This window comes from Babjeviella inositovora (assembly GCF_001661335.1).
Source record: "Babjeviella inositovora NRRL Y-12698 unplaced genomic scaffold BABINscaffold_8, whole genome shotgun sequence".
NCBI classification, from domain to species: Eukaryota; Fungi; Ascomycota; class Pichiomycetes; order Serinales; genus Babjeviella; species Babjeviella inositovora.
The window spans coordinates 553,547-581,019 of record NW_017566845.1 but is presented as its reverse complement, the minus strand read 5'-3'; the positions used below and the strand labels follow the sequence as shown (position 1 = coordinate 581,019).

General features: G+C 47.9%; 13 protein-coding genes across 13 annotated transcripts; 7 read left to right on the top strand and 6 right to left on the bottom strand.

Annotated features, from left to right (window-relative positions):
* Positions 1 to 1,585, top strand: MSB2 (Msb2p). The gene is made up of 2 exons (XM_019127216.1): positions 1 to 135; positions 318 to 1,585. Exon 2 carries the CDS (start codon positions 391 to 393, stop codon positions 1,384 to 1,386), a length of 996 nt encoding a protein of 331 aa, XP_018984510.1. The 5' UTR covers positions 1 to 135; positions 318 to 390; the 3' UTR covers positions 1,387 to 1,585.
* A 278-nt stretch (positions 1,586 to 1,863) lies between these two features.
* Positions 1,864 to 3,162, top strand: BABINDRAFT_162226 (putative cysteine synthase). The gene has a single exon (XM_019129232.1). The coding sequence runs from the start codon at positions 1,884 to 1,886 to the stop codon at positions 3,054 to 3,056; it is 1,173 nt and encodes a 390-aa protein (XP_018984509.1). The 5' UTR covers positions 1,864 to 1,883; the 3' UTR covers positions 3,057 to 3,162.
* Positions 3,163 to 3,291: 129 nt separating this feature from the next.
* On the bottom strand, positions 3,292 to 5,158 carry BABINDRAFT_14160 (uncharacterized protein; the record flags this gene model as incomplete). Its single annotated transcript, XM_019127139.1, has 2 exons — positions 3,292 to 5,101; positions 5,146 to 5,158. 2 exons carry the CDS (start codon positions 5,156 to 5,158, stop codon positions 3,507 to 3,509), a joined length of 1,608 nt encoding a protein of 535 aa, XP_018984508.1. The 3' UTR covers positions 3,292 to 3,506.
* Positions 5,159 to 5,420: 262 nt separating this feature from the next.
* BABINDRAFT_8767 (uncharacterized protein) lies at positions 5,421 to 6,422 on the top strand (the record flags this gene model as incomplete). Its single annotated transcript, XM_019132854.1, has 1 exon — positions 5,421 to 6,422. The coding sequence occupies one exon, from the start codon at positions 5,421 to 5,423 to the stop codon at positions 6,420 to 6,422; it is 1,002 nt and encodes a 333-aa protein (XP_018984507.1).
* A 50-nt stretch (positions 6,423 to 6,472) lies between these two features.
* BABINDRAFT_149351 (uncharacterized protein) lies at positions 6,473 to 7,482 on the bottom strand. The gene is made up of 2 exons (XM_019127215.1): positions 7,277 to 7,482; positions 6,473 to 7,228 (listed from the first exon to the last, which is right to left on the bottom strand). Exons 1-2 carry the CDS (start codon positions 7,397 to 7,399, stop codon positions 6,524 to 6,526), a joined length of 828 nt encoding a protein of 275 aa, XP_018984506.1. The 5' UTR covers positions 7,400 to 7,482; the 3' UTR covers positions 6,473 to 6,523.
* Positions 7,346 to 8,390, bottom strand: BABINDRAFT_149308 (uncharacterized protein). Its single transcript, XM_019127214.1, has one exon. It carries the CDS (start codon positions 8,169 to 8,171, stop codon positions 7,566 to 7,568), a length of 606 nt encoding a protein of 201 aa, XP_018984505.1. The 5' UTR covers positions 8,172 to 8,390; the 3' UTR covers positions 7,346 to 7,565.
* BABINDRAFT_51133 (uncharacterized protein) lies at positions 8,382 to 9,057 on the top strand. The gene is made up of 2 exons (XM_019132160.1): positions 8,382 to 8,719; positions 8,768 to 9,057. The coding sequence occupies exons 1-2, from the start codon at positions 8,511 to 8,513 to the stop codon at positions 8,943 to 8,945; spliced, it is 387 nt and encodes a 128-aa protein (XP_018984504.1). The 5' UTR covers positions 8,382 to 8,510; the 3' UTR covers positions 8,946 to 9,057.
* A 692-nt stretch (positions 9,058 to 9,749) lies between these two features.
* BABINDRAFT_29462 (uncharacterized protein) lies at positions 9,750 to 10,211 on the bottom strand (the record flags this gene model as incomplete). The annotated part of the gene is made up of 1 exon (XM_019131449.1): positions 9,750 to 10,211. A coding segment is annotated over one exon (462 nt), but the record flags the coding sequence as incomplete, so codon positions are not given.
* Positions 10,212 to 11,114: 903 nt separating this feature from the next.
* On the bottom strand, positions 11,115 to 11,591 carry ISA1 (Fe-binding Fe/S cluster assembly protein; the record flags this gene model as incomplete). The annotated part of the gene is made up of 1 exon (XM_019131874.1): positions 11,115 to 11,591. One exon carries the CDS (start codon positions 11,589 to 11,591, stop codon positions 11,115 to 11,117), a length of 477 nt encoding a protein of 158 aa, XP_018984502.1.
* Positions 11,592 to 13,467: 1,876 nt separating this feature from the next.
* BABINDRAFT_162222 (pepsin-like aspartic protease) lies at positions 13,468 to 15,262 on the top strand. The gene has a single exon (XM_019129231.1). The coding sequence runs from the start codon at positions 13,577 to 13,579 to the stop codon at positions 15,086 to 15,088; it is 1,512 nt and encodes a 503-aa protein (XP_018984501.1). The 5' UTR covers positions 13,468 to 13,576; the 3' UTR covers positions 15,089 to 15,262.
* BABINDRAFT_149262 (uncharacterized protein) lies at positions 15,070 to 15,628 on the bottom strand. Its single transcript, XM_019127213.1, has one exon. The coding sequence runs from the start codon at positions 15,483 to 15,485 to the stop codon at positions 15,174 to 15,176; it is 312 nt and encodes a 103-aa protein (XP_018984500.1). The 5' UTR covers positions 15,486 to 15,628; the 3' UTR covers positions 15,070 to 15,173.
* Positions 15,629 to 20,972: 5,344 nt separating this feature from the next.
* BABINDRAFT_22088 (pepsin-like aspartic protease) lies at positions 20,973 to 22,295 on the top strand (the record flags this gene model as incomplete). Its single annotated transcript, XM_019131278.1, has 1 exon — positions 20,973 to 22,295. A coding segment is annotated over one exon (1,323 nt), but the record flags the coding sequence as incomplete, so codon positions are not given.
* A 2,457-nt stretch (positions 22,296 to 24,752) lies between these two features.
* BABINDRAFT_162220 (pepsin-like aspartic protease) lies at positions 24,753 to 26,997 on the top strand. The gene has a single exon (XM_019129230.1). The coding sequence runs from the start codon at positions 24,965 to 24,967 to the stop codon at positions 26,870 to 26,872; it is 1,908 nt and encodes a 635-aa protein (XP_018984498.1). The 5' UTR covers positions 24,753 to 24,964; the 3' UTR covers positions 26,873 to 26,997.
* The last annotated feature ends 476 nt before the right edge of the window (positions 26,998 to 27,473 follow it).

Genomic DNA, 27,473 nt, shown 5'->3' with positions numbered 1-27,473 from the left:
GTTGTGCCACCAGTTTCCACCACTGAAACCCCTGTTGTGCCACCAGTTTCCACCACTGAAACCCCGGTTGTGCCACCAGTTTCTACCACGGAAACCCCGGTTGTGCCACCAGTCTCCACCGCTGAGACCCCGGTTGTGACACCAGTCCCTACCATCACCACAGGAACTCCAGCTGTGTCTGTTGCGCCAGTCGAGCCCACCCCAACCACCGTGAAAACTACTGCGACTTCTGCACCAACTGTTGCTCCTCCAGCCACTACCGCCGTTTCGGTGGCGCCAGCGACCCCCACCACTGAACAGGTCGGGCCTACCAACTGGTTGCCAACCAATATCATCGTTGCTACCACTGCCACCGGTTCCGGGGATGCCACAACCAGTTCCGTAGCCACCATGGTGTTACCACTGGCGATTGCTCCTGCACAGACTATTCAGCCAAATGCTAAGCAGTACTCGTTAATCACCATTGGTTTCAAGGGCGGATTGAACTATCCTTTCGTTGTGAATAATACGTTATCCTCCGCCCAGATCATCCAATACTTACCTTTAGTTTTGGAGTTCCCATTTGGCTGGAGTTCCGATCCAAACATCCTTGTCAGACAATTAGTTCCCTTCAATTCGCCAAACGTAAACTACACAATTACTGTTGCTGAGGTTTACTTCCCAATTAATAGCATCACCATGCTCCAGAGTTATATTACTAACCCTGAATCCGCACTTTACAACAACAGCGACTCTACCCAGGAAGCGTTGGCTGAGTTGATTGATCCTCTGATTCAGATAACCGGGCTTATCCTCACTGCCACCAGTGTCCCTACCCAAACCGTGATGCCGGAGAATGGTTCGATGGGTATTCAGCTCAACTCCGCCGAGCCAGGTACCCATCAAACCTCCAAGGTTGCCGGAGTCGCTGTCGGCTCTGTCGTTGGCTGTTCGATGTATATTTCCTTCATGTTCTTCCTTATTCGTCGTCTCAAGATGAGAAACATGAGCAAGAAATCCATCTTGCCGGCGAATGACTTTGTCTCTCCTGCTGACGGCGACAGTGTCGATGGCTCCAGCAACTCCATGACCCGTGCCGAGGAGTTCGATTTCAGTGCCAACTACGCCCAGTTCATGGGCCATTCACCACAGCTTGACTCATTCCACGACAGCACGCCGTCCACATCTACGCCGGACAACTCGAATATGCACAACTCTCCGTCCCTACCATCTGCCAGAAACTCTGTTGCCCGCAACACCTCTATGCGCCACTTTGCCCCAAGACAGTTAGTCTTGGCCAATACCCAACGCACTGGCGGCGAAGGAAGAACCGAAGCGGGTGATGTTTCGAAAGTGATCCCAAAGATTTCCGATCCATTCTACGCGAGTAACTCTTTGGGCTGGTAAGCACAATAATACAGGTTCAAGTGGACCGCCTTGGCCTGAAACAACTCTGTACCATTCATGTATGCTTTTTTTCATTTGAATTTCCTAATTCTTGCGACTTCCCTTTTGTTTTAAATCTTTAGTTCCCTTACAATTTTATACCACTCTGAAAATGCCGTGCTTGTAGAGCCATTAAAATGCTTAGATGGGGTCCAAGGCGTTACCTGTGCCCTTGCTTTTATTGCACAGTAGTTCCGAGACTGAGCAACCTTCACACCTGGAGAATACCATGAAAATATCGTAAAGTAGCAATAGCCATGAGCCTATAGATTAGGCCACTTCACACACGGTCAGTGGCTTTTGTATAATGTACCTATCAAGGTTCAAAGGATATAGCAAAACCTTAGGTATCTTCGTCTATGCGTACGAAAATGCAGTCGCTGAAAAATGGACGGCCTGCATGTACAGATAAAATTTCGGCTCCATCACCATCTCTCTCTCGACACCAACTAACAAAGATGGTCCGGAGTTTCGATTGGAAGTTGGCAGCATCCTGCTCGACCACTATTATAGCCTTGGCTTATGCATATCTAAAGCACAGACAGTCCCAGACCGTGCGCCTTCCGCCAAGATCCAAGGGCATCGCCTCGTTGATTGGAAACACGCCGCTTGTATTGATAGAGTCCTTATCTGAGCTCACCGGATGCGAAGTGTATGCTAAACTCGAGCTCTGTAATCCTGCAGGCTCCGCTAAGGATAGAGTGGCCTTGGAAATCCTCACACAGAGCGAAGCTAACGGGGAGATCACGCCTAACAAGCGCGGGGGCACCAAGGATGTGGTGTTCGAAGGCACCTCGGGTTCGACGGGGATCTCTTTCGCCACATTGTGTAACGCGTTAGGCTATGTGTGCCACATCTGTTTGCCCGACGACACTTCTTTGGAAAAGCTCTCGTTGTTGGAGACGCTCGGGGCAGAGATTGAGGCGGTGAAGCCGGCCTCCATTGTGGACCCAAACCAGTACGTGAATGCGGCCAAAAACGGCTCCAAAAGGTTCAACAACGACGCGAATAACGCGCGCAAGAGTATATTTGCGGACCAGTTTGAAAATGACAACAACTGGCGCGTGCACTACAAGACCACCGGTCCAGAAATCTGGACGCAGATGGGGGGCGACATGGACTATTTCGTCACCGGGTCGGGCACCGGGGGCACCATTTCTGGGGTCACTAAGTATCTCAAGGAACAAGACCCAAGCATCAGTGTCGTTCTCGCAGACCCCCAGGGCAGCGGCTTGTGCAACCGGGTTAACCACGGCGTGATGTACGACTCGGTAGAGCGCGAAGGCACCAGAAGGCGGCACCAGGTGGACACCATAATCGAGGGCATCGGTTTGAACCGGGTCACTTGGAACTTCCAACAGAGCGAGCACTTGATAGATGCGGGAATCAGAGTCACGGATGCGCAGGCATTGCGCATGGCAAAGTTTCTCATGTTGAACGACGGCTGGTTCTGGGGCTCCAGTGCCGCCATCAACTGCGTCGCCGCTGTGAAGATTGCGCTCCAACACAAGGGTTCGGGCAAGAAAATTGTGGTTGTAGCTTGTGATTCGGGAAACAGGCATTTGAGCAAGTTCTGGAAGGAGGCGAACAAGTTGCCCATTTGCCAGACCCTCGAGGAGGTTATTGCATAATGTGACCAGGAGGATAAGTTGAGAAAGAGTAACTAGCTCAGAATGGTAAGCACTTGAGAAGTTGAGGTTTGACCTACAACGCAAATATATCAGTTATTGAAGCCACGATAAGTGTGTAGAGTAAAATGGGGTTACTCCCCGATAGCGCTTCCCGGTTAGAATCTCTAATAGACATTTAATATTTCCGCGGTCTGTAAATTCGATATGCCTGACATTACCTTTCTGTTTCCAAGATACCCGATTAACTCATTTATTAGAAACTGAGCACCTGTTATATGCTTATGTCGCTACAGTATACTTTCGTCAGGAACATGCATTCGCCAATGGAGTGACTGAAGTAAGAGCTCCACATGGCCCAGGCCATATCCCGAAAATGTAGCCTGATAACACCTACCTCATGCAGCTTAAACCCAGAAATTACTTAGCCTTTCACCTCTTGTAAATTTCCCTTTATAACTGTTCGTGGATAAACTCCCATAACTTCTGGACAAGCTCCACAGCATCATCGTCCAACGTTTCCTCTAGCTCCTTCACCAAGCCGGCCTTGTCGTTTGCTCCATCTTGGACAAAGTCAAAGATAAACTTGGACAACTCCTCTTCGGCATCGCCCAAGGATTCCTCCACCAACTCATCGATTTTGGCTCTGACAAGCTCCCAAACCCCGTCTTTCGCATCCAAAGCCGCAACATTTAGTTTGCCTTCGTCCCTGACATTGAGACTGAGCTTGATCGGCTTCGTAGTGAGCGAAGACAAGAACTCATCTGCCTTGGCCATAGAGGCCTGTTCGACTGCCTCGGCTTCCCTATCTGCGGCATCCTTGGCTTCCTCCTTCTCTCTGACGTGCAACCGCATCTTCAAGTAACCACCATGATTCTTGTAGTACGCATAGGCCTTACTCTCCGTCACGCCATAGTCCACAAAGCTCCTGAGTTCAGCAAGCTTCCGGTCGCGAGCTTCGTCGTTGGATGCCTTCAAGTCCTGAATCACCGCCAAAAGCTTGCTACGCTGGCTGCTCTCATGTCTGATGAGGGTGGTCTCCTTTGCCGCAAATTCCTTGTCTAGCGCCTCCTGCTTGAGCTCTTCCGCGTACGCAAATGCCTCTTCGTCGTTCATGCCCTGCGGGTCCTCCTCATCAGAGCCGTCAGAATCAGGCAAATTGTCAGCCACCATATCCCCATTGGACTCCTTGATGTCTTCAAACAACTTGCGCAATTTCTGTTTGGATTTTTTGCGCTCAGTTTCGATCTCCTTCGACCGCTTCTCCTGCTCAATCTTCAACACCCGGGTGCGGAACCTGATGATGTCCTTCACCACAGACTTGCGGTAATCCGTCGGAACGTCAATAAGCTCACTGTCTTCGATCTTGTACTTGGAGTAGAGGAGTTCGTTCTTCTTGTCGTCATCATCATTACGCGCTTTGGTTGACGGAGATTTTACGAACAATTTTTCGATGTTTGCCCGTTTCGCTTCGTCTTCGGTGCCTTTGACCGGCTTTAGCGCCTCAAACGTGCGGTGGTCAACCCGCACTGAAAGCCCCCCCTCAAACAACTTGACAGACAAGACCGCCTCTACTGACTGCCGCAACGCCTCAAAGCTGTTGAGCCTGACAAACACCAAACGGTTGTCGATATGCTCGTAGTTGATGATGGTCCACCGGAAGTCTGTGTCCATCATCCGGACCAAGGCCGCTTCGAGGTCGAAGTAGCTGTGGATATGTGGGAATCCGTGTAATGCAAATGTCCACGGTGACTGCTCTAGGGCAAAGGTGCCGATTTCCACGTGGCGCTTCAATTCCTGGTCCACGTCCATGCGGTCGGCGCTGGCAGCGGCGCGTTGCTCAGTTTTGGTCGTTGCAACGTGACTCTGCTGGAGCAAAAGCTGGAGATTGGCATCTTTGTATATGGGAACAGAGCCCGAGAAAAGCACATCCGCGTGTAGCTCTGTGTAGCCCTCACTTTCTGTGGCGTCTAGGTCGAGGAGTTTCGCCAACTTGGCGTCTAGTGGCGGGAGCAGGTACGGAACTATTGAAATCACTCTATCGGTGTCTGAGGGTTAGTACTAGCCAGGAAGCTTTATGAAGGAAACTTACCGTCTTCAGTCATGGTAATAGGGATCTGGTGTAAAGTCAGAGCTGCGAGGTTAGTACCAGATATTTTGCGTTATGTGCCAAAAAAAAAAGCCGCGCCAGGTCGTGCGCCGCGGCAAACACCTGTAGCTTAAAGCAGAGGTCGATTCACCAGCGTCTGGTGTTGAGCACAGAGGGTAACGATGGCGGGCACCGACTATATAGACACGCTGGTTCCACACGGCGAGCCCGATGAAGCTAATTTGACGAATGAATGGCTGAGTGTTGGAGGTAATACCATGAATGGGAACAAATCGACAGACGGTTTAGAGCCAGAAGAGACCAAGGTGGATGAGATAGAACTTGAAGAGAATGCTTTACGGGAGTCTGAGCAGGATGCTGAACCAGTGGATGAGCCCCCTTTCAACGCAAACACCAAGCACGAGCTTAGAGATGAAGACACCATTTATGAGCCGAGAGAGGACGAGGGAATGACCAGCAACGCGGATCCGGACTCAGAGGACGACGATTTTGGCTCCTTCGACGACGCCTCCTTCAACCTTGAGCCCGCTTCTGAAAAAGGTACAATGCCCGACCCGGGCCCTATCCAGGAATCTTACAACACAGACAGTCTCCTCGGGCTTGTGACAAGCCGGATTCAAAGAATATTCTCCGACGCAACAGAACCATCGCACCCTTCGGTGGCATATAACCCTAACTTGGAATCCCACATCCTTCTCAACGAGCGCTCTCACGCGTTATACTCCAGATTATCCACCGTCCCGCGATTGACCCCACAGGACTGGAAGAAATCCAAGATCAGAAGACACCTTCTCGTCAACTTGAGCATCCCCGTGGACCTTGGTGACTCGCACCGGAGAAACATCGACGAAGAGGACTTGTTCTCGTACACCCAGTACAAAGACCTAAAATATGAGGTTCCAGACCTCTCAGACCTCAAGTTGACCGCTAGCGAGCAGGAGGCGATTCTCGACTCGCCTGAAGCCAGAATCACGGAAGCCGAAAACATTTCACAAAAGTCCGTCACGTACCTACAGACATTATCGGTAGAGGAGCTTGCCGCGCTTGAAGCCGAGATGTCTTCCATCGTAGGGAGCCTCGAAGCGGTGAATGCAGTATGGCTAGACCGGCTTAAAAAGTTGAAACACGACAATACAACCTACGAGAGTGTTGTGGAGAATTTTGTGGGCCACACCCAGAGACTCACCCGCGAGGAGATCCTGAAAAAGGTCACACTAGAGAAGCAGAAAAAGAAGCGAATGGGCTTTTGGGGAAAATGAGGATACTATGTATTTTAATGCGATATAAAAGCAGGGGGATTTCTTGCGGCGAGAATACCAAACGTAATAGGAATGTATTCCTTTGAACACCCTAATTTCCATTAGAGATTGTTAGTATTCAAAAAGTCCCCCGCCAGGAAGTACATTTCCTTCTTGAGCAAAGCGTCGTCGTCGTCGTGGCAGTCAGGCTTACGGTGCGCCAACTGATACCTGAGGCGACCTGGATGGGCGGAGAACATTGTCATATGAGCCATGGCATTCTCGCTGGTCTGTGACATGTTGTATAGTCTAGCTACGAACGACTTTAATATTTCGTACGTGTTGCCCGATGGGTTTAGTAGCGCGTAGTACTCGTTGTTGACCTGGTACAATTTGCGCGCGTAGTATCCAAATACGAGGGGTAGTTGGAGCTCGATGTTGATGAAGAACGTGCACATACAGTAGTTCACAACGGCAAAGACGTCATTACAGGAGATCCGTTCCAGAGGGCACAATTCGAAGCGTAAGCCCACACTGGCAAGCATCGTGAAAGTCTTTCCCTCCAAGTAGCCGGACTGAAGGGTGGAGTGCAACGTTCCGGGATCAAAACACGAGGATTTGAGCAATTTGCACGAAGCGATGACCGAGAATGTCGCAAGTTTAGAATCACCATCTGAAACAGGCGCCGAGTCTCCGTAACTACGCAACTGGACATCGTACTGCATTGTTTTCCAGAACGGAGAGTCCACAAAGGCGTCTGCTACCCTTCGCACAAGCTCATTGTCCGCTTCCAAGACCTCTCCATCTACCGAGAGCAGCACGTCAAACTATAGGCGTTAGCTAGGAGAAACCAAAGGTCCAAGGCGTAACCGTACCGAAAAGGGCGCAGCGGGAAGTACAATGACTCCCAATTTGGGGATAGCGTCGAGGAGGGAATAGGCGTATGAGAATCCCACGAAGCAGTTTTTGTATTCAAAACAGAGAAGTTCTGATTCCATATCTGATTCTTAGAGCCAAATCACACTACTCCATAATAGAAGACCCAGTAAAACAAGCCAAGGTAAAGCGAGTTTCAACATACAGGCCCCAGCAAAACAAGCTTCTTTTTGCAAACTAGGCCTCTTTCGATGGGCGGCTAAAGCATTACCGCTTAGCTGCAGGACGTTACAACATCAACCCGGCGCTCTCATTAAAGCGTATCAAGCCAATTTCGTACTCTCTGAGTGCTATGAGCGGGTGGCACGCGTCCGCTTGCTTTTTTGTTTCCTGGAGACGTTTCTTGGTTACAGGCTCTGTGGATGCTTCTTTTAACAGTTGGACATACTCCTCGCACCGGTCGAACCAGTTGTAGGATCTGTCTACTGGAAGCCTCAGGATGGTTTTCTTGATGTGGTACTTGGAGTACTCCATTTCCATCAACGTCACAAAGATCCGGGATTCCCAGGGCTGGGGCTGACCCGGCGCTACATCGCAGGCGGCGTTGTGCAAGAAATGAAGCGTGCGGGTCGCGCGCTCGCACAACTCATTGTCGGATAATGCTAGGAGCCCGAGTATCTTGCGTCTGCGAGTGTTGTACTCCTGTAGATGTGTGATCTTGTGGCGAATGTACTGGTGGTAGTTGTGGCGGTAAGCGTGGGAATTCCCCACGAGGTACGGTCTCAAGCGCACGAGCCGCCTGTAGAGATGGCCTAACTGGAAACTGTCGCCCATTGTGGTTGTGAAAAGGCGGCTGTGGATAATGTTCTCGGACACAGCCAGTATCAAGCGCATTGTACGAGAGGTTAGATGGTGTGAGATCGGAGAATGGAAGGAGATGGGACCATTGGGTGGAGGAGGAAAAACTGCGGATTTGGATACCAGATGGGAAATAAATATCAATGGTTCCGGAAACTGCAAATGGGATGTTATTGGCGAATTGGTTTCTCAGAGGAAACGCGATATCCATAGGTAACCGTTTAATCTGGTGTAGAGTATTGAGCCACTGCCTGAAAATCTTCCGTACACGACTTGGAGCCGCAGCCCCGCGTTCTGTAATGTTTCAAAAGAGTAGCCTTTTTGACTATACTTTTAAATCACCCTCTAACCATATTTTTCCTGCAACACATCAAAATGGGCTGGTTCTCTAAATCTAACAACACTGCCGCTATTCCAGTTGAGGCTGCTACCCCCCGGGTGGGCTCCCTCGCTGCTGCTCCACAGCAACCATTGGGCGACTTGCCACCGCCTCCACCGGCTTCCCAGCTCATTGCCAGCCCGAATCAACCAACCGTCGAGCAATTTGTCAAGCAGCAGCCATTGGCGATGTATACCATTGATGGGTGAGTACCTTTATGCCTTCACGTGCGCTTTATTCTAACACCCTCTAGTCTCCAGAACCAAGCCGAAAGCACCATCTGCAGAGCCAACGCTAATGGCGGCCAAACCTGTTTGAAGTTGGGTTACAGTGCTGTGGATTTGTTCAACGAGATGCAGAAGTTTGAGTACTTTTGTTCCTTGCCTTCCGAGGTTAAGGCCACTCATTTCGAATGTAGACTCATCCAGTAAGGAATATCGCAGTTCAGTATCGTGTATATAAATATATTTCTAGTTATGTCCCAATCTAACTACCTTGCCGATGTTCTGACCGCAAGATTTCTAATGTATATTTCTTATGCTTCAAGGGAATTTCCATTAATGCGTAACATGAGCGCCACTCGCATCAACGTGCCTACATGATGCAATGATGACCGCAGGTAATGCGTTCTACGTATAGTTTCCAGGTATCCTTACGGGTTCCTAGTTTTTGCAGCACTATCGTGGCCATGTTCCGTATAATTCATCTATTCTGATTATCCACACGCGATCTTACATGACTCAGGAACAAATTGTATAAAAAAAAGCTAAATCATTCTATGGTGAGAGCTCGCAGAACGCGAAGCCAGGGATCTCCTACAAGATAGCACCCAAAATACCAAACAAGCCTATGGCCATACCAGCCATCACACCATCCCTGGCATTGGCGGCACCGTTCACACTGTCAGTGGTGTTGACATCTGGCTCGCTGTCATCGTTATCCTCGTCGTCATTCTCACCATCATCACCACTTGGGAAGTTGTTACCATGTGTACTGTTACTATGAAGCTGCTTAACGGCTGAGCCCTCAGCGCCAGGGCTGAAGATCTTTTTTAATGGAGCTTCAATTTCAATATTCTTAATGCTGTCGCGGATTCCTTCAGCGGCATTGACATCGATAGGATCGTCCAACGGCTGATTCTCACCTTCCAAGCCTAAGAGGATTTCCTCAATGGCAGCTCCATTCGCAGTGTCCGCTTCAATGTTTGCAATTGCTTCCTGGTCTACTTCATCCACCAAATTGATGTTAGCACACGCGAAACGGGTGTTGTTGGCGAAGTGGAAGTTGATGGACTTGCCCACGATGTAGGAAGGCGACTTTGGATTCAAGGACAAGTACTTGTCGTCGTAGTCCTGGGCAAAACAGGTGGTGTTGATCCAGCCGTGCTTCCCAGACAAGTCACCCACCTGGCAGTAGGCATCGTTTTTCTGCGAGTCACAGTCAGCGGGAGCATCATATGGGTTGAAGTGGGTGGAAGTGGCAAGACAGTCGCCGTTATCTGGCATTGGGTCTTTGTGGATGTGGTAGTAGAAAGGCCCACCCAGAGCTGGCAAGCCCGTCATATCCACGTGCACCTTGACGGTTCCCGAAGGGTTGGTAAACTTGACCACCCCCAACACCTTTTCATCGTAACCGGCTGGGAAATCAGCCAAGGCCACAACACCTCTGGTGGACTTGTCCTTGATGACAGGGGCCTTCCTAGCCAAGACCAAAGAGGCCGAAACTAGGGTACCAATGAGATACGCGTATTGCATGATGCTAGTTGCAGTTAGAGACAGGGAGAGAGTCAAAGAAGTTCCTGATTGAAAATACAAAGACAAAAAGAAAAAAAAAAAAGGCAAAAGCAATAGAAAAAGCTCGAGCTTCTTTTATACGCCAGTGGGGTGTCTGGGCATACTTGCTTGCGGTTGGATACGCAACCACAAAATCCGCATAGCTGGCTGCTTGTGCTGAGTAGCAATGCCGTTCAAGCACAGTGTGGCATGAAAACCCCATTAGCCCCAATCACAAAACACCGAGGTTTAGATCAAGCACAAAAAAGGCATCTATGTAAAAGACTCGAATCGAATCCGAGGATTCGGTGTGTGTTGGCACACAAACAGAGACGTCCAGATGCATCTGGGGACAGGTACTTGCATATGCTCTGCCACGGCTATAGGCGAGGCTCATGCGGGGAAAATCGTTACAAACGAAGCCGCATTTTGTAGTTATACAACCGGCCTGAGATTATTGACTGACGATTAAAGTCTGTTGAACCCTAATATGGAGGCTACAGAGAAGGACAGAGTGCCGGGCAACGTTTGGAACGCAAGACACCAGATTGCAGCGGTTTGTGCGCCTCACAGTAGCCAGGAGATAGCCAGGAGACAACCAGGCTGGAGGGAAAAATGTCGCCATAACCGCTAACGTAAGTTTAATCCTTTTAGGTGTACTTGCAATACCATGATAAAGTCAGCTGTATATGAAAATCTATTCGTAAAGGATTAAGGGGATTCGTAAAGTATGGTGCCAGCCAGGATGTAAAAGTGGAGGCAAAATACAAGAAAAAGGTTGTGTATAAATAGGTGTGTTCGTCTCGGGCATAAGGGTATGGAGGGGGTCTAAACCATGAATGATTCACCGCAACCGCAAGTTCCTTTGGAGTTTGGGTTCTTGAACACAAACTTGGAAGCTAGCTTATCGTCGATCCAGTCCATTTCACTCCCCACAATGGAGAACAAAGCCTTGGAGTCAATCAAGACTCTCACACCGTCCTGCTCAATCATCTCATCGAACTTGCCTGGCTTGTCGACGTATGACAAGTTGTACGTCAAGCCGGAACACCCCCGATTGTTGACACCGATACGGATCAACTTAGGCTCTGGCTGATTGTAGAGGGCCGCCAAGTGGGTCACGGCATTTGGAGTCAATGTGATAAGTGCCTTTCGTGGGCGCAAGGTTCTCCTCGCCTTCTTTTGGGTAGCATCCACTGGAGCAACCGCTTCAGTGACAACCTTTGGCGCTATGGACGCTTCCTTAAGCTGAGAGGAGAGGGTGTTTAACTTGCTCAACGAATTTTGCAACGACGGCGCAGACATGGCCCGGTTGCTCTTGTTGGTTTCCTTAGCCAAGCTCTTCAACTCGGCTAGCGTTGGCAAGGAGTGCTTGGACCACCCTTTCCCACTGGAAGGCGCAGCCTGCTGAACAGGAGCGGCTGTGTTGAAGTTGAGGAACGGCGCGTGGCCGTTTTGGACCGTTTGCAAGAAACGTCTGGTGGACAATTGTGGGAGCGAAGTGCTGAATGACCTGTTTAATCTCATGACGTTGGAGGCCATCGTATGTGTATATGTAAAGAATGCGATTGGAGATGGAAGGTAATGTACGGTATTAGATACAAGAGTGTATGTTTAAAGATGAATGAAATCGAGGATTAGGCTCAACGTTTCCAGGCGATTACGGCAGCACATATACGAATATTTTTCCTGGGCCCATACAAACCCCCCCGCACGTGACGCCACCAGTATTTCCCCTGCAATTGCTGTAAGCTTACCTTGCACTGCGCGCTGATTGGCTAATATAGCGCGCGCTTATAAATCCGCGAAGTGCGGGCCGGGGATATAATGGGGTTACCCGCCCGCATTGGACCTGACTCGACCCGTTATGCGATTCTCGGACTTGACCTTTACCCAACGTTATGCGCAAATTAGTAATGGTAGCACCTGAATCTATGCCAGAATGAATAATGCGCGTCAGCCGTAGACTACACTTTCGTCTGATTATTTTTCTTAGACAGGGCCTTTAATAGAGAAATGCTAGTGGTTAAATTAGACCCTCGGGTGAATATACCCACCGTGATACGTGTGAGCAAACACACTATGAGTGCCATCAGTGACGTTGTACCTAACTGGCGCTTTTTTCCCAGTCTTACATATGGAGCCTGCTATCTACGTGTAAAACGGCGTGTATTACGGAATATCAAAGGATACTAAGCACTTTTACCAATTCAGTCTTTGGTACTTTCGGGTGGGTATTTCTACGGCGTCTCCTGGAGCTGGTGTGCACATAGTTCGAACTCGATAAGCCATCAGCAGGAAAGGTGGTAAAGGAAGATAAACTGCGACGCTGGTATGCCTGTCACTCCAGGCTTTTAGGACAACGGTCAGTACCCGGAAGTTAGCGTAAACCCAAGTACAAGTAAGAGCGATAACGTCCAGGGTGGAAGCGTTAACATCTAACTGGACAGGGGTGCAGGAATTACGTCGCAGTACATACGCTGTCGATCACGAGGGCAGTTGTCAGTCATTTCATCCGTGCTGGCATGTAAGTCTAAGAAGAGTGACTAATAGTACCCCTCCCAACTCGCGATAACGTATAGTTGACGAAAAGAACAATACCCTGTTTCCACATCTTTCGGTGTCCTGGAAGACCCATAAATCTACTAAAATTAGAGGCAGATACGTATAGGTACGATCGTTTGGAGAATTTAATCTTATTTAGAGCTTTTCGCACTAAAAATCACAACTGAGATTCCTTTAGTATATGTTCCATTGTACCGTAGAACCCAATAGTGCAGTTGTGACCACTGGCACAGCCCGGATGCGAATTAGCAGCCCTGATAACGTTTACGAAGTTTTTTTTGACCCTCCAGGGTCTTTTAAAAATCTACCCACAGACACGATTACCTCCAAATTTGTCATAACACTAACTTGACCCGACTATCAGTACTCTTTCTGCAATATCACCGTATTTCTCCGACTTGCCAACCCCCCCACCGCGTCTCTGAAACACGCGTAACACAATCAAATTATTCCTGAACGGGCGAAGTACCCGGCACCTAACCCCAGGAGACACCGATCAGAAACCTAACGCAGTAAAAACATAGGAAAAGCAATGTTTTGGCTTATGTGCCGGAATAGGCTGTGCATATGCCGCACCGTCCGCCTTCAACTTTTCTGCTGGAGGGTACTTGGTAAACGCGATATCTCGGGAAGTCTTGGCCATTACTTCGCTTATAAACCGCGTGGGTCCTCGCTGCAACCAGTTTTACCATCGCACAGTTGTTTCAGTAACTAGATCTTGCATTATGAAGTTCAACTCTGTGCTTTTATCTGTCGCGTTGACGTTACCCACCTACGCGGTCGCTACCCCAGGGGTGTTCAAGGTGGACTTCAACGTTCACAGGGGGTCGTCGATCGACTCTGCCGAGCTTGGGGCGTCTGCCCAGTTGTCCAAGAGAGAAGCTGATGGAGTGGTGACGATGCAAATTGTTAATGAAAACACCTTCTACATGGCCAACTTGTCTGTTGGGTCAAACAGCCAGAACGTGGGAGTTCTCGTGGATACTGGCTCGTCCGATTTGTGGATCATGGGCAGTGATAACTCGTTTTGCGCCAGGGGCACTGCTAAGCGTGACTTGAAACAAGCCAACCCGGCAGATAGGCAAAAACGCGATACAGGCAACGCCATTGATTGCAGCACTTACGGGACTTTTGACAAGTCCGCGTCAACCTCTTTCCAGAGCAACAACACCAAGTTTGCCATCCAGTACGCGGACAACACGTTTGCGACCGGGGGCTGGGGCTACGATAAGGTTGTCATTGGATCCTTGACCGTCGATAACTTGTCTTTTGCGGTCGCTGACCTGTCCAACTCGACCATGGGGGTCCTTGGGATTGGTTTGGCCGGCTTGGAGACCACCTATTCATCTGCCACGACGGGATCCAAACCGTACATGTACGAAAACTTGCCGATGAAGATGAAGAGCGATGGGCTTATTGAGAAGAACATCTACTCGTTGTATCTCAACCAGGGCATCGCCACCTACGGGTCTGTGTTGTTTGGTGGCGTGGACCATTCCAAATACGTTGGGAACTTGGTCACCGTGCCGATTGTCAATTCGTTGGCCAAGTACTATGCCAATCCTTTGAAGACCGAAATTACCCTCGACTCTGTCTCTTACGAAGGCAACAACCTCATGTCCACCTCTACCATCGCGTTATTGGATTCGGGGTCCACCTTATCTTACCTCCCATCGTCTGTGGTCAGTGCTGCTGTCTCTGCCTTGGGTTTGTCATATAACAGCAGAGTTCAGGCATACACCGGCAGCTGCAGTTCCTTTAATAACAAAAGCTTCACCTTCACCTTCTCTGGTGCCACCATCACCGTTCCTGCCTCCAACTTTTTGATGAGCTTGGTCCTCTCCAATGGCCAGAGCAGCAACACCTGTGCCTTTGGAATGATCGAATCCAGCCAGACGGTGCTTGGCGACAGTTTCTTGAGAGCCGCCTATGTGGTGTATGACTTGGACGACTACGAGATTTCCTTGGCCAATGCCAACTTCGGTGAGTCGGCCAACAGCGAGAACGTTGTTGCGGTGGTCTCCACTATTCCAGACGCCAGCTCTGGTGCCTCCACCGGCACCTCCAACACAGCCGCGGCCACCGGTGCCGGCAGCGCCTCTACCACCCGTAGATCTTCCTCCTCCTCCACCAAAGCCCCTTCACTGAGCAAAAGTGGTGCCGGCCATATCGCCAACCCGGGGGTGTTGGCCATTATGGGATCGGTCTTCGGTTCTGCCCTTTTGCTGATTTTGTAGACCTTCATATCTATTCCTCATTTCAACCTTTGCTTTTGTCGCTTACGACGTTTAATACTCATCTCTAGATATCACAACCCTGTATCTACAATTTTTGGTAAACACCAGGCAACAATGTAATTACGGTTGAGATTAATTTATGCAAGCTTTCACCTCGTCGATTCTGGAATACCGAATGTTTAGAGTGTGTATTTTGAAACAAAGAGTCGACACTATAAACCCCCGTTGGGAGATTTACATTTTTCCCTGATTTGGAAATATCTGAATCGGTCGATCCGTTAAGGGAAAAGGTAAAGGCCACGTTGGCTGGGACTTTAGAGAATTTCCGTGGTGCGTATTCGATACAGGTGATAAATCGGATCCGAGTCGAGAGAGCCCTGTTAAGCGCATGTACCATTTAGACCGAATGTGGACCGGATATTTGCATGTGCTTCTAAAGTAACGTATACGAATTTTATAGCCTGTGCTGTTGTCCACTACATTCTAGATGTGTTTATAATTTTTTTTATAGCTTTTAAGACATGGGAATTTGAAGGTGAGGCATGGGACTAACTGATTAAATTGAACAGGTTGCGCTAGCCCAATGCTAGCCCTTAGCGCAACAGAGACCACACAGCGCCTATATCGAGTGTTTTATGGTCTAACCCAATAAGGAAGTATAAACAATATCGCCTTGGCATGTTTAGTAAACAGTACCTAGACGCGACGGGATTAGTCTCGAACCTTTGCGTACTACCAGCTGCCGCGTAAAGTTTTGTTCCGGTGTACATGCATCAGGCCAGGATCTCGACGCAGGCGTAAAGTTTAAAAAACATTTCTGCACGAATTTACACGTGTAGAAATGAGTGATTGAGTACAAATCGATACCTTTAACGCGCAATATACAATAGTAATTCTTTCTAATTGCGTAGTTGTTTCTTACCAGGATCCTGAGGAATGATAAAGACCACGAGCAGCAAACGTATCGCTGTCGAAAACAATGACCCTTAAAGCGCAATGCATGCGTCGTGGTTTCAGACTTAAGGCACATGATTCAGCGCAGGGGTGCGCCCCCACAGACCATGTCTTGAAGAGAGGCCCTTAAGACTTGCATGCCCTAAACGCCCAAGAGGGATTCATCGTTGCCGAATGCGGCGGATGATAACATTGGCCTGCTTGTCCGCCTGAAAGCCTCTCGGGAAGCTGGGTTGATCCTCAGGTATATATAGAGACCGCCATTGCCTAACAAAATTGCTGTTTGGGGTCCACTTACATACAGACCAACAGAATGAGATTTTTGAAGGCCATTATTCTAACAGCATTAGCGTCTACTGTCCAAGCCGCTATAGCATCGTCCGACGGTGTGGTAAAGGTGGACTTCAGCATTCATAGAGGCTCACACGCCGATACAGCAAAGCTCGGGGCCCAAACATATGCTCGCAAGCGTGAGATCGGCGGGGTGATCAGCATGGAGATTATCAACGAGCATTCGTTTTACATGGTTGATTTGGTTATCGGGTCTAACATGCAAGACGTCAGCGTGTTGCTCGACACAGGCTCCTCCGACTTGTGGATTACGGGCGTTGACAACCCCTACTGCAAGAACGGGACCGCCCGGAGCAATTGGTCCATGGCCTCGAAGGATATAGCACCGATGAGCAAGAGAGAAATCATCCCTGACTCGTCCAAAATCGATTGCAGCATCTACGGGACGTTTGACAAACGCTCCTCTACCAGCTATCACTCTAACGACACCGCTTTCTCTATTGCGTATGCTGACACAACCTTTGCTACCGGAACATGGGGCTATGATACAATCACAATGGATTCGCTAACCATCCAGGACCTTTCATTTGCCGTTGCGGACAGATCTAACTCTACCGTGGCAGTGTTGGGGATTGGGTTACCGGGCTTGGAATCCACTCTCTACGAGTACGAAAACTTGCCGATGAAGATGAAGAGCAACGGGCTTATCAAGAAAAATCTCTATTCCATGTACTTGAACGAGAATAATGCAACCAGAGGGTCTGTGTTGTTTGGTGGGGTTGACCACTCCAAATACTCTGGCACCCTCGTGACGCTTCCGATCTTGAACACTTCTCCCCTTTATGACATCGTGCCGCAGAGTATGCAGGTCTCAATGGACCTGGTTATGATAAACGAGGTTGAATTGTCCACGGGACCAATTACGGTTTTGCTAGACAGTGGGTCTACCGTGTCTAGTTTGCCAAAATATCTCACGGATAAGATGGGCTCTGGTGCTGGCCTCACATACGAACCCGCTGTCGGCATGTATGTTGGGAACTGTGAGATCTACAAGAGCAAGTATTTTACCTTTGACTTTGCTGGTACCAGCATCGATGTTCCGATCTACAATTTCATGGTTCCCTTGATGTCTTCCAATGGCCAAATCTTGGAAACCTGCGGGTTACGCATTAACGAATCGGGCGATGACGGTGTCCTTGGTGATGACTTTTTACGAGGTGCCTACGTTGTGTTTGATTTGGACGATTTCCAAATTTCCTTGGCCAGTGCTAACTTTGATGGTGCGGAGGAAGACATTGTCCCCGTTGTCTCCACTATCCCTACCCGGGCTCCCGTGCCCTCTACGCTGCCGCCTGCTACAGTGTTCCCACAGACATCCTCCAATGCCGAAGCAAGCATCTTGCCCTCAAGTACGTTATCTAACTTCAAAACTCTGAGTAAAACCAGCTTTTATGTTCCGGCTAGTTCCACGGAAAATGCTCCCAGCCTTTCTTTGCCCATGGTGGCTAGCGAAGCTACAGAGACCTTACGTATTACGTCCCATAGCTTATCGACGCTGATTCCAGAAGCATACAGTTTATCGACGGGGTCTTCCAGCCAGGAGATCTCCGGTCTCGAATCGTCCACCAAGGTATCCTCTGCCCCTATTGCAGCCACCAAAAGCTCCCTGCCGTTTATTACCACCTTACCTTCCTCGCTGGTTCGAGGCCCAAGCTCCATTACCTCTACTTCCAGTGTAGCCCATGGGAATATTGTGACTATCACGAAAACTGTCGTACGTTCGAAATTCATCGTACACACGGAAACTGTCGTACACACAAACGTCGAGCATGTTCCTCGGAGAACCACGGTGCTTAAATTAACCCCAAGCCCCGCACTCCAAAGAGTTTCAAGTTCCACTTCACTCCCTGCCGACATTGAACCAACTACGTTGCCAAAGGATCATGTAACTATAACGGAAGAGAGCGCGGACTCGGTTATTTCCTCCACCCTGATGGCTTCTATCCATCCCTCTTCAGTAAGGTTCTCCCATACTAGTCTCCAGGTTACCATAACTTCCTCGTCCTCAACTGGGCCAAATGCTTCAGAGTTGTACCATTCTAATATCAGATTAATTGAGTCATTCATTCAATCTCTCTTACACCATACTGATCATCAGGTTCCAGCCTCAGTTCCAACTTCCGAGGTCAGTCCTGCTTCCACACAGGTCGAGCCTGAGATCAATCTCGATCAATTGATAGGATCATTGTTTTACGCTCTCACCGCAACTGCTGACGAGATTGCTTCACCAACTCCTTCTCTGTTTATCCCTACAGTCCGTACCACTGGAGTTGCTACCCATGTTACTGTGGCCCATTCGAAGAGGAATCAAGATAAAGTTGCCTCCACCACCCAAACTTTGGAAAACAAAAGAATCCCAGATAACACGCGTCAAATAGAGCTTGTGTATGGAGAAAATGCCGTAGTATCCTCATCAAGCCTTTCTGCATCCTCCACGGCTACCTTGTGTTCCGATTGTTCAACCGAGATGACTAGCATTTCACCTGAGCACAGAAACTTGCCATTGTCCAATGCGTCTTTGACAACAGATCTTGAGTCAAAATCCACAAGTTCCGTTCAAGTGGTGGTTCTGTCTGTATCTGTGAGTACTCTCGAAGCATGGTCTAACGGTGCATTTCCGGTACCCATCCCTGCTGGGTTTAATGCGTTGGCTATCATGTTTACGTGCATTCAGTTCCTTTTCTGATTGACCTGGCGTCTTAACACCAGAACACCTACCAGGTCATATTATGGACAAAGATTATTTACAAGGACTAAAAGGAAACAGATTGATTACTAAAGTGATTCAATATCAGATATTCTCTCTTCAACAATCCTATAAAATACCCCCAAACGATTCATCTCGATTAAATATTCTTAATAGATTAAAGTATTAGTACTGTTTGAATTGCTTTGCATTCTAAACATATCATATCTTTGTCCTTCGAATTTTTACATATCCAGATTGGTACCACGTTCAGCATAGTTAGCTCACACAAGCTCAATGTATATTGAACACAAAGGATCTAGAGAGTCGTTTCTGCTGAACCAAGTAAGATTGTTTGTCCTATGTGGTGAACTCTTAGTGCGAGTCTTTGTTGCATCACTCCTATTTAAATCTGTTCAAAGTACCAGTGGATTTACAAGCAAGGAGAAAGGTTCAGTCTTCTCTCGGGAAGAAATGGAAAATAAGACAAGCATTATATTATACCCACTCGAAACTGCGTTTAATACCTGGACCAATCATTTGCTATAAATTATTATTTACGCTATTCGCTCATACAAAAGGAATTCTCTACGAAACTCATCTACCCGCTCAGGTTTTAATCCTTTTTGGTTTAGCAGAGGCATCTTATTGGCTCAGGAATACCGTTGCGAGAAGTGACGGGGTATCCACGAAGGAGCCCAACGTTCAGAGGTAAAACGGTTGACCAGCGAATCTCGACACAAGGCGGATCCTATAAGTGGCACCAGTCTGTTCTCAGACGCGCACGTGGTAAATAAGTATATGCGTAGACGAGGTGGATAGCTCCTATTTTGAAACACGTTTATAAATGTAGGATAGTTGTCCCTACCGGCGATATAACACAGGCAGTGTGGCCTTCCACTTACCTTTTCGAATAGTTCATGAGCTCTCTTTTGGATCTCCATGTCTGAATAAATGCTCTATATTGTAAATAGTAAGTCCAGGATTATGGCGAAGTCCACTTTATATTTTCCCGCCTTCGCGTCTGACGCTTTTGATAGGGTACCGGTGTACATGCTACTGGATGGAAAGGCTATCCTCGGGGACATACCAATCCTGAAGTAATGTCTTCAGCTTAGCTCCTAATGCATACATGGAACACCTCTTTTGGGATCACAGTGAACATCTTTGAGCTTAAAAATCAGACGAGTTACGAATTAAGGATCTTTTGCCCGTAGTTTAGAGCCTCCATAAGGGCTTGGCCTCTTCGCAGGATATAGTCCCCTGCAAAGAGGCCAAGTTAGGAAATCGTGCATATGCAAGGGGTTTAAACACAACAGTATAGACTCCGTGCGTCAGCAGCGGTAATTGGGATCCTGAAGCGACGTTGAGGTGCTTTCTATTATGTAAATATAGTCGTCAAGCTGAGGATGTAACTCATCGTAGTTCACACGACGATAAATCAGCGTCGAACAATGTATTAGTCACGGAGTTTTGATCTGTCTCAAATACTGGGAACATGCTTGTGCTACGATTTGTATATAAACAGTGCCTTCCCCGTGCCTATACTGCTTTTAATTCAGCGTGCCTTTAAGCTACCATTCACTTATACTGTTTAACCCTACTCTTGCTAATACCTAGTTTCTGAACTAGACAAGGAGTAATTTCATTCGTTTTATAAGAGTATCCATATCGCAGACAAAACACTACCCCAGGATGCGTTTTTCCATTCTTCTCATGCTTTCAATAATGGGAGGAGAGGCCGTATCGGTTATCAGCGAGGCAGCACCTTTCAGAGTCAACGGTGTTTTTAAGTTGGACTTTGCAGTCGATAGAGGCTCCATCGCCGAGGCAGCCAGCGTGGCTGAGTCGAAATTGATCAATAACGAGGCTACAGGCGTTGTCCTCACTACCATCACCAATGAGATGACCTTCTACAAGGCTGAATTGTCAGTGGGATCAAACAAACAGAAAGTTGGTGTGCTTCTTGACACCGGCTCCTCCGACTTGTGGGTCATGGGTAACGACAACCCGTACTGTTCTCACGGAAGTACTTTGCCTCTTTCCAAATACCGAATCCCTTATCAATCTCTGTTTAGCAAGTCACAGGATATCTCTAAAGATGCCGCCGTCCCTGAAAGCAGCCAGATTGACTGTAGTATATATGGCACCTTTAACAAAACCGCTTCCACCACTTTTCGCAACAATGGTACGAGTTTCCATATCACCTACAGCGACAACACCTTTGCAGAAGGCACTTGGGGACATGATACTGTCACTTTGAATGGATTGGAGATTGATGATCTCTCCTTTGTGGTTGCTAATTCTTCCAACTCGAGGGTCAGTGTATTGGGAATTGGCTTATCGGGGTTGGAAGTGACATACTCTGGGGGAATAGCGGGCCAACAGCCATATAAATATGATAATTTGCCTATGAAGTTGAAAAGCGACGGGTACATCGGGAAAAATCTCTACTCATTGTATTTGAACAGCGCCAATGCTACCCAGGGTACCGTTTTGTTCGGTGGGGTTGACCATGCTAGATACACGGGTGAGTTGGTTGCCATTCCTCTCGAAAACATCTATCCCCTGATGTATTCAGTTCCAATCACATTTGACGTCAAATTGAAGGGGGTGAGCTTTAAAGACAAGGTGGCCTTGCCTGACGAGGTGACTGCTTTATTAGACAGTGGGACTTCGTTGACTTTCTTGCCACAGATTGTGGTGGACAATTTGATCCAACTATGGGATCTTACATATTGGGATGAAGCTGCGGCATATGTTGGTTTGTGCGATGCCTACTCCAACCAGGAGCTTTCGTTTGAGTTTGCCGGTACCACGATTAATGTTCCAGTCTCCAACTTTCTTCGTCCGTTGACTTACTCGAATGGCACAACATCTGTAAACTGTTCGATGGGTGTTATAGCCGCTGATAGATATGTCTTGGGAGAGAGCTTCTTAAGAGGTGCCTACGTCGTGTATGACTTGGATGATTTCCAAGTGTACTTGGCGGAGGCAGATTTTGATTCAACCAGGGAGGATATTGTAGCTGTGACATCTACCATTCCAGAGGGAGGGAAATCTAGCTCTACCGTTGGTTCCGTTCCAAGTTCCACAAATTCTTCTTTCAGCACCACTTCGAGCTCTATTGATTCTTTCAGCACCACTTCCAGCTCCACTGATTCTTTCAGCACCGCTTCCAGCTCCACTGATTCTTTCAGCACCGCTTCCAGCTCCACTGATTCTTTCAGCACCGCTTCCAGCTCCACCGATTCTTTCAGCACTTCCGATACATCTTTGTTGATTGATATATCCTCCGTCTCCGAATTTTCTTTGTCTGAAGTCTCCAATAACAGTTCTGTATTTACCACTGTCATTGCGACGTCCTCGTCTGACTCTGTTTCAGTTTCTGCTCTATCGACTGCTTCGTTTTACTCAAATTCCACCTCTGTTTCTTCGGCCCAAGACCCTACAATCATTTCATCGTCCACTACCGAGAAGCTGCCAGCCATCACCCTGAGCCCTTCATATTCCACTGAAATCTTGACTTTTACTTCCTGCTCTGACAACTATTGCGATGTTGTTGCAGTAACCACTACCTACTGCCCAGAATCTGTCACCCCAGAACATTTATCCTCGACTAAAACCTTGACTATCACATCATGCTTTGAAAATCATTGCAACGTCGTTACACTGACCACCACCTACTGCCCGGAGCCCGTCGTCCCGAGCTCTTCATCTATCATCCCGAGCCCTTTATCCTATACTGAAACCTTGACTATCATGTCATGCTCTGACAACTATTGCAACGTCGTTACAGTAACCACTACCTACTGTCCAGAATCTGCCCTAGTACTGTCAGTACCCTCAATGATTACTACCAGTGAGACCAAGACCTTCTCTAAGGAAACACTTACGGCTGTCTCCCTCATTGAATCTAACCCCAGTCTGGGCATAAATGTTAACATTCCCGCCATTCAGCCCAATCACACCTCCGCATTAGCTATTACATCTTGCGTGAACGATACGTGTAATATAACAACACCTGTACCCTCCGCCTCGATAATTCCACAGTCTTCGATGAATTTTCCACTAGTTCCCCCTTTAGTCACGCAAGCAACCGCCGACAGGGTAATAACTTCGTCCACGATTTCAAGCTCACGTACTTCTACCTTCTCAACGGCTGCCATTTCAGTTACCTACGAAGGAGGAAGCTCTATGAGTAAGCCTTCCACAAACCTTGTGGCCTTGGTTTGCATGCTTATAGTAATTAGCTATCGTGCTGTTTGGAGATGAAATAGGACGGTATAATTGCAGTTACCTCTCATATTGCTTGAAATGAAAGACAGATATTGAGAGGTATACTGTGATTGACAACGGCCTAAAGTTTGTCTGGAATTCTTTTAATTGTTTTCAATAACTTCTAGATCTCATACACTTGCGTATATGTAATCGGGTCTCCAACCAAAGGAAATGTCGGAGCTACATAAGATCGACTCCGATTGATTATACGTACTCCTCCAGTCAATCGATATTATTTTCATAAAGTTGAATATCCAACTTAGAGCATAGTGCCTGTATTTTTACTTACATAAGCCAAAGATACTGGCAGATCGGACGTCACTAAGGGAAACTTATCGGTAGCTCCTCCCCCTCGTAAGTTTCTAAGCTGAGACTAAGACCGTGTCACATAAAAGAGTTGGGTGTTTCCAGACAATTTCCATTCGCCAGACACTTTAACGAGTCAAGTTTACAAGATTGGTGGCTGTGAGAGACGAGAAGAGGTCAGTCGACTATGCGTTAGTTAAGCCATGCCAATAAACTAAGCGCATACACAAGACATGATATGGAAGGCTAGCTTCTTGGCGTAAACCATAAACAAAAGGGTACCAGAAGAAAGGCCGTAACCATTTTAGCTCGCATCTCGTACAAATGCGCTTGGTTCCGTGTAGAAACTCAAGCCGCTTGCAAGGCTGCCTAGTGGCTGATCCGTCCATAGAGACACGTTCTTTACCACTGACATCTGACGATATACCCAGAATTACCAGAGACAGAAAACCAAGTCAATCTCGATATCATATTATATCCGCCAGTCCAGCTACTACTGAAGCTTCGCTAATTGGGTAGAGCCATTGGTGCCTAGAGAGATACATTATTTATTCGAATGGCTGGGTCTTCGGCACCCTAGCGCGTCCCCTGATCCCAGGTGACAACAGGGGAATGCCTACGTAATGTCGCAGATTACGTAAATCCGATCGCTGGTGCGTCTAAAGAGCTTCCCTTTTGGGTAAAAACCAACTCACGTTGACTTGCCAGCGCGTTAATTGAGCCGCATCGGGGAAAGACCAACAAAAGTTCCATACCTAACCCGGGGCTAGTCGTACCACTATATTTAGAAGCATTTGGCGATTCGTATCTAACCAGTAATTCTCTCTCATACCCAATGGAAGGACTACAATAGAGGATGCACTAAAGTTATGGCAATATCGTTTGGTGAAGGGGCCTGCCTTGGATAGTATCGATCCTCAGTGGAGGCTGGAATGAGATGAACTGATTCCTGCACCGATATGCACTTTAGGTTTCAGAGTACACGGCGCTGACGCAGAAAGACGCACCACCTGTTACTACAAGCGAAAAATGTCGGAGGTTGTCCTGTTGTACTTTAACCAGGGGAGGATGAGGATCTGGTGATGAGCATGCCAAACTTGGCAGCACTGATATCTTTCTTACTATCATATAGGACGCTTTCCCCAAAACTTCAATTCAAAAGTGCTTGTGATCCCACACTTACGTTCAATATCTCGTTGCATTATCACTTTGCTCCTTGTACATACCCAAACATAGCTTATAGATAACGATACTACGTGAACCGTACATAGATACCCAGTTGTTCCTTCCACGGCCTCATGCAACTTTCATACCCAGTTCTTTTATCAGTCCTTCTGGCACTGGCCGCCGCCTCGAATTCCGGCGTGTTGAAGCTAGAATTCAACGTCCATAGAGGCTCTACCGCAGATTCGGCCATCTTGGGCGCGCAGCCGCAGATTGTTAAGAGAGACGTCAACGGAGTTGCCACCATGGACCTTGCCAACGAAAACACATTTTATCTTTCTACTTTATCGGTGGGCTCTACCGGTCAGCAGGTTGGGGTGCTTGTGGATACTGGCTCCTCCGATCTCTGGATCATGGGCAGCGATAACACCTACTGTACAGGCGGTACCTCTGGCAAAGCGTACTCCAAGTCTGTCTCCACCAGCAGGGAAACCACCTTCCGCAGCATCAAAAGAGAAATGGTTTCATTTTTTGAAAAATTTTCCGTTAACAAGGCGGTCACCATTGACCCCAACTCTATGATCGACTGCAGCCTCTACGGAACGTTTGACAAGTCGGTTTCTACCTCCTTCACCAGCAACAACACTGACTTTTCGATCTACTACGCCGATAAAACCTTTGCGACAGGCACATGGGGCCATGATAGGGTCACCATCGGTTCGTTGGTGGTGGATAATTTGTCCTTGGCCGTCGCTGACCAGGCAAACTCCACCATGGGGGTTTTGGGAATCGGATTATCTGGCTTGGAAACTACCTACTCCTCCTCGGGGGACAAGACGCGGTACATGTACCAGAACTTGCCGATGAAGATGAAGGCGGACGGTTTGATCCAGAAGAGCCTCTATTCCTTGTACTTGAATACCGCAAATGCGTCCCAGGGCTCCATCTTGTTTGGCGGGGTGGATCACTCAAAGTACTCTGGAAACTTGGTCACCGTGCCCATTGTTAATTCGTATGCCAGTCTGTACGACAAGCCGATCAAGCTTGAGGTGACGTTGGACAGCGTTGCTTACAAGAACAGCGTGGTGACCTCGAATTCCACGACTGTTTTGTTGGACAGTGGCTCCACCTTGAGTTTCCTCCCGGCGGATGTCATCAAGACCATTGTGTCAACGTTGAACCTTGAGTATTCTAGTACATTGAATGGATACACCGCCCTTTGCAACGCCTTTGATGGCCAGAACTTTGACTTTGAGTTTGCGGGGACCAAAATCAGTGTCCCAGTGTCGAATTTCTTTATGCAGTTGTCTTTGACGAATGGGAAAATCTCCAACTCCTGTGGATTTACCATTCAGGAGTCTTCCCGTGCCGTTTTGGGGGACAGTTTCCTCAGAGGGGCGTATGTGGTGTTTGATTTGGACGACTATGAAATTTCGTTAGCAAGTGCTAATTTTGATTCATCGTCTGAGGATATTGTTGCTGTTGTTTCTACCATTCCATCCGGGGGTGCTTCTAGTTCTAGCTCATCCTCCAGCTCACCCTCACCCTCATCCTCCAGCTCATCCTCCAGCTCATCCTCCAGCTCATCCTCCAGCTCATCCTCCAACCCACCCTCCAGCTTATCCTCCAGCTCATCTGCCAAAACATCATCCACCGTCGCATCGTCTTCAGCAGATTCCAGCTCAAACTACTCTACCGTCCTGGACCAAAACTCTTACATAGTTTCCTCCCAAATCACAGAGAGTGCAAGTACCAGCTCAAGCTCCAACTCCAATTCCAACTCCAGCACAAATTCCAGTTCTAATTCCAATCTCAGTTCTAATCCCGACCCTACCAGCTCTTCTGCAAGCTTCACACGTTCCGGGGTTTCTTCTCTGATCACCACCAGATCCAGATCCTCGGACACTACCACAACATCCACCTCTAGCGAATCTTCGACGTCTTCTCGGAGTAGTGCCTCTTCATTGACGGCTTCTAACCGGGTGGCTCCTTTATGCATGCTAGGATTCCTTCTCCTTACTTTCCTGGTTGCATGCTTATAAGTTTATGTTCTCCCTTTCTTATCCTTGTAAATTCCTCCCACTTTTAACCTCTTGCATTTAACCTCCATACTTTCATTATCTTTTTAACCTTCAGCTTAAGTGCTCATAAACGATCCAATATACTCTAATCATATGTAGGTCCAACAACGCCATTACTCTAGAAGGTGCGGAATTGATCTCAACCAGCCGTGGCTGAATTCGAAGGCTAGTCGTGTATGGATCTGACTTCAACCGCCATCGATCAGGATATACGATTCTTCGCGGTCACGCCCAGTACCTAAACTAACACTCGACCTAATTTACGGCGCATCTGCTTAAGCTTATCATTTCCTTAGTAACAACTCGCACAACATGATGTATGTGATTTTTCGTTGGTCGATTAGCATTTGAAGCATTTCTGGCTTTATCTCCCTCCCACAGCCATCACTATAAAATTCTCCCACCCGTTATTATCCAATACCTTTGCCTCCTAACCATACAGCCGTAGTTTCGTCTATCGGAACTGCCTGTTCAAACACCTAGCTCTAAATCCGTGCATATGAACACCTTGAGGTGTGTAATTTTTTCCAGTAGTTATCACTTTCTGTAACTGTTTGTTCAT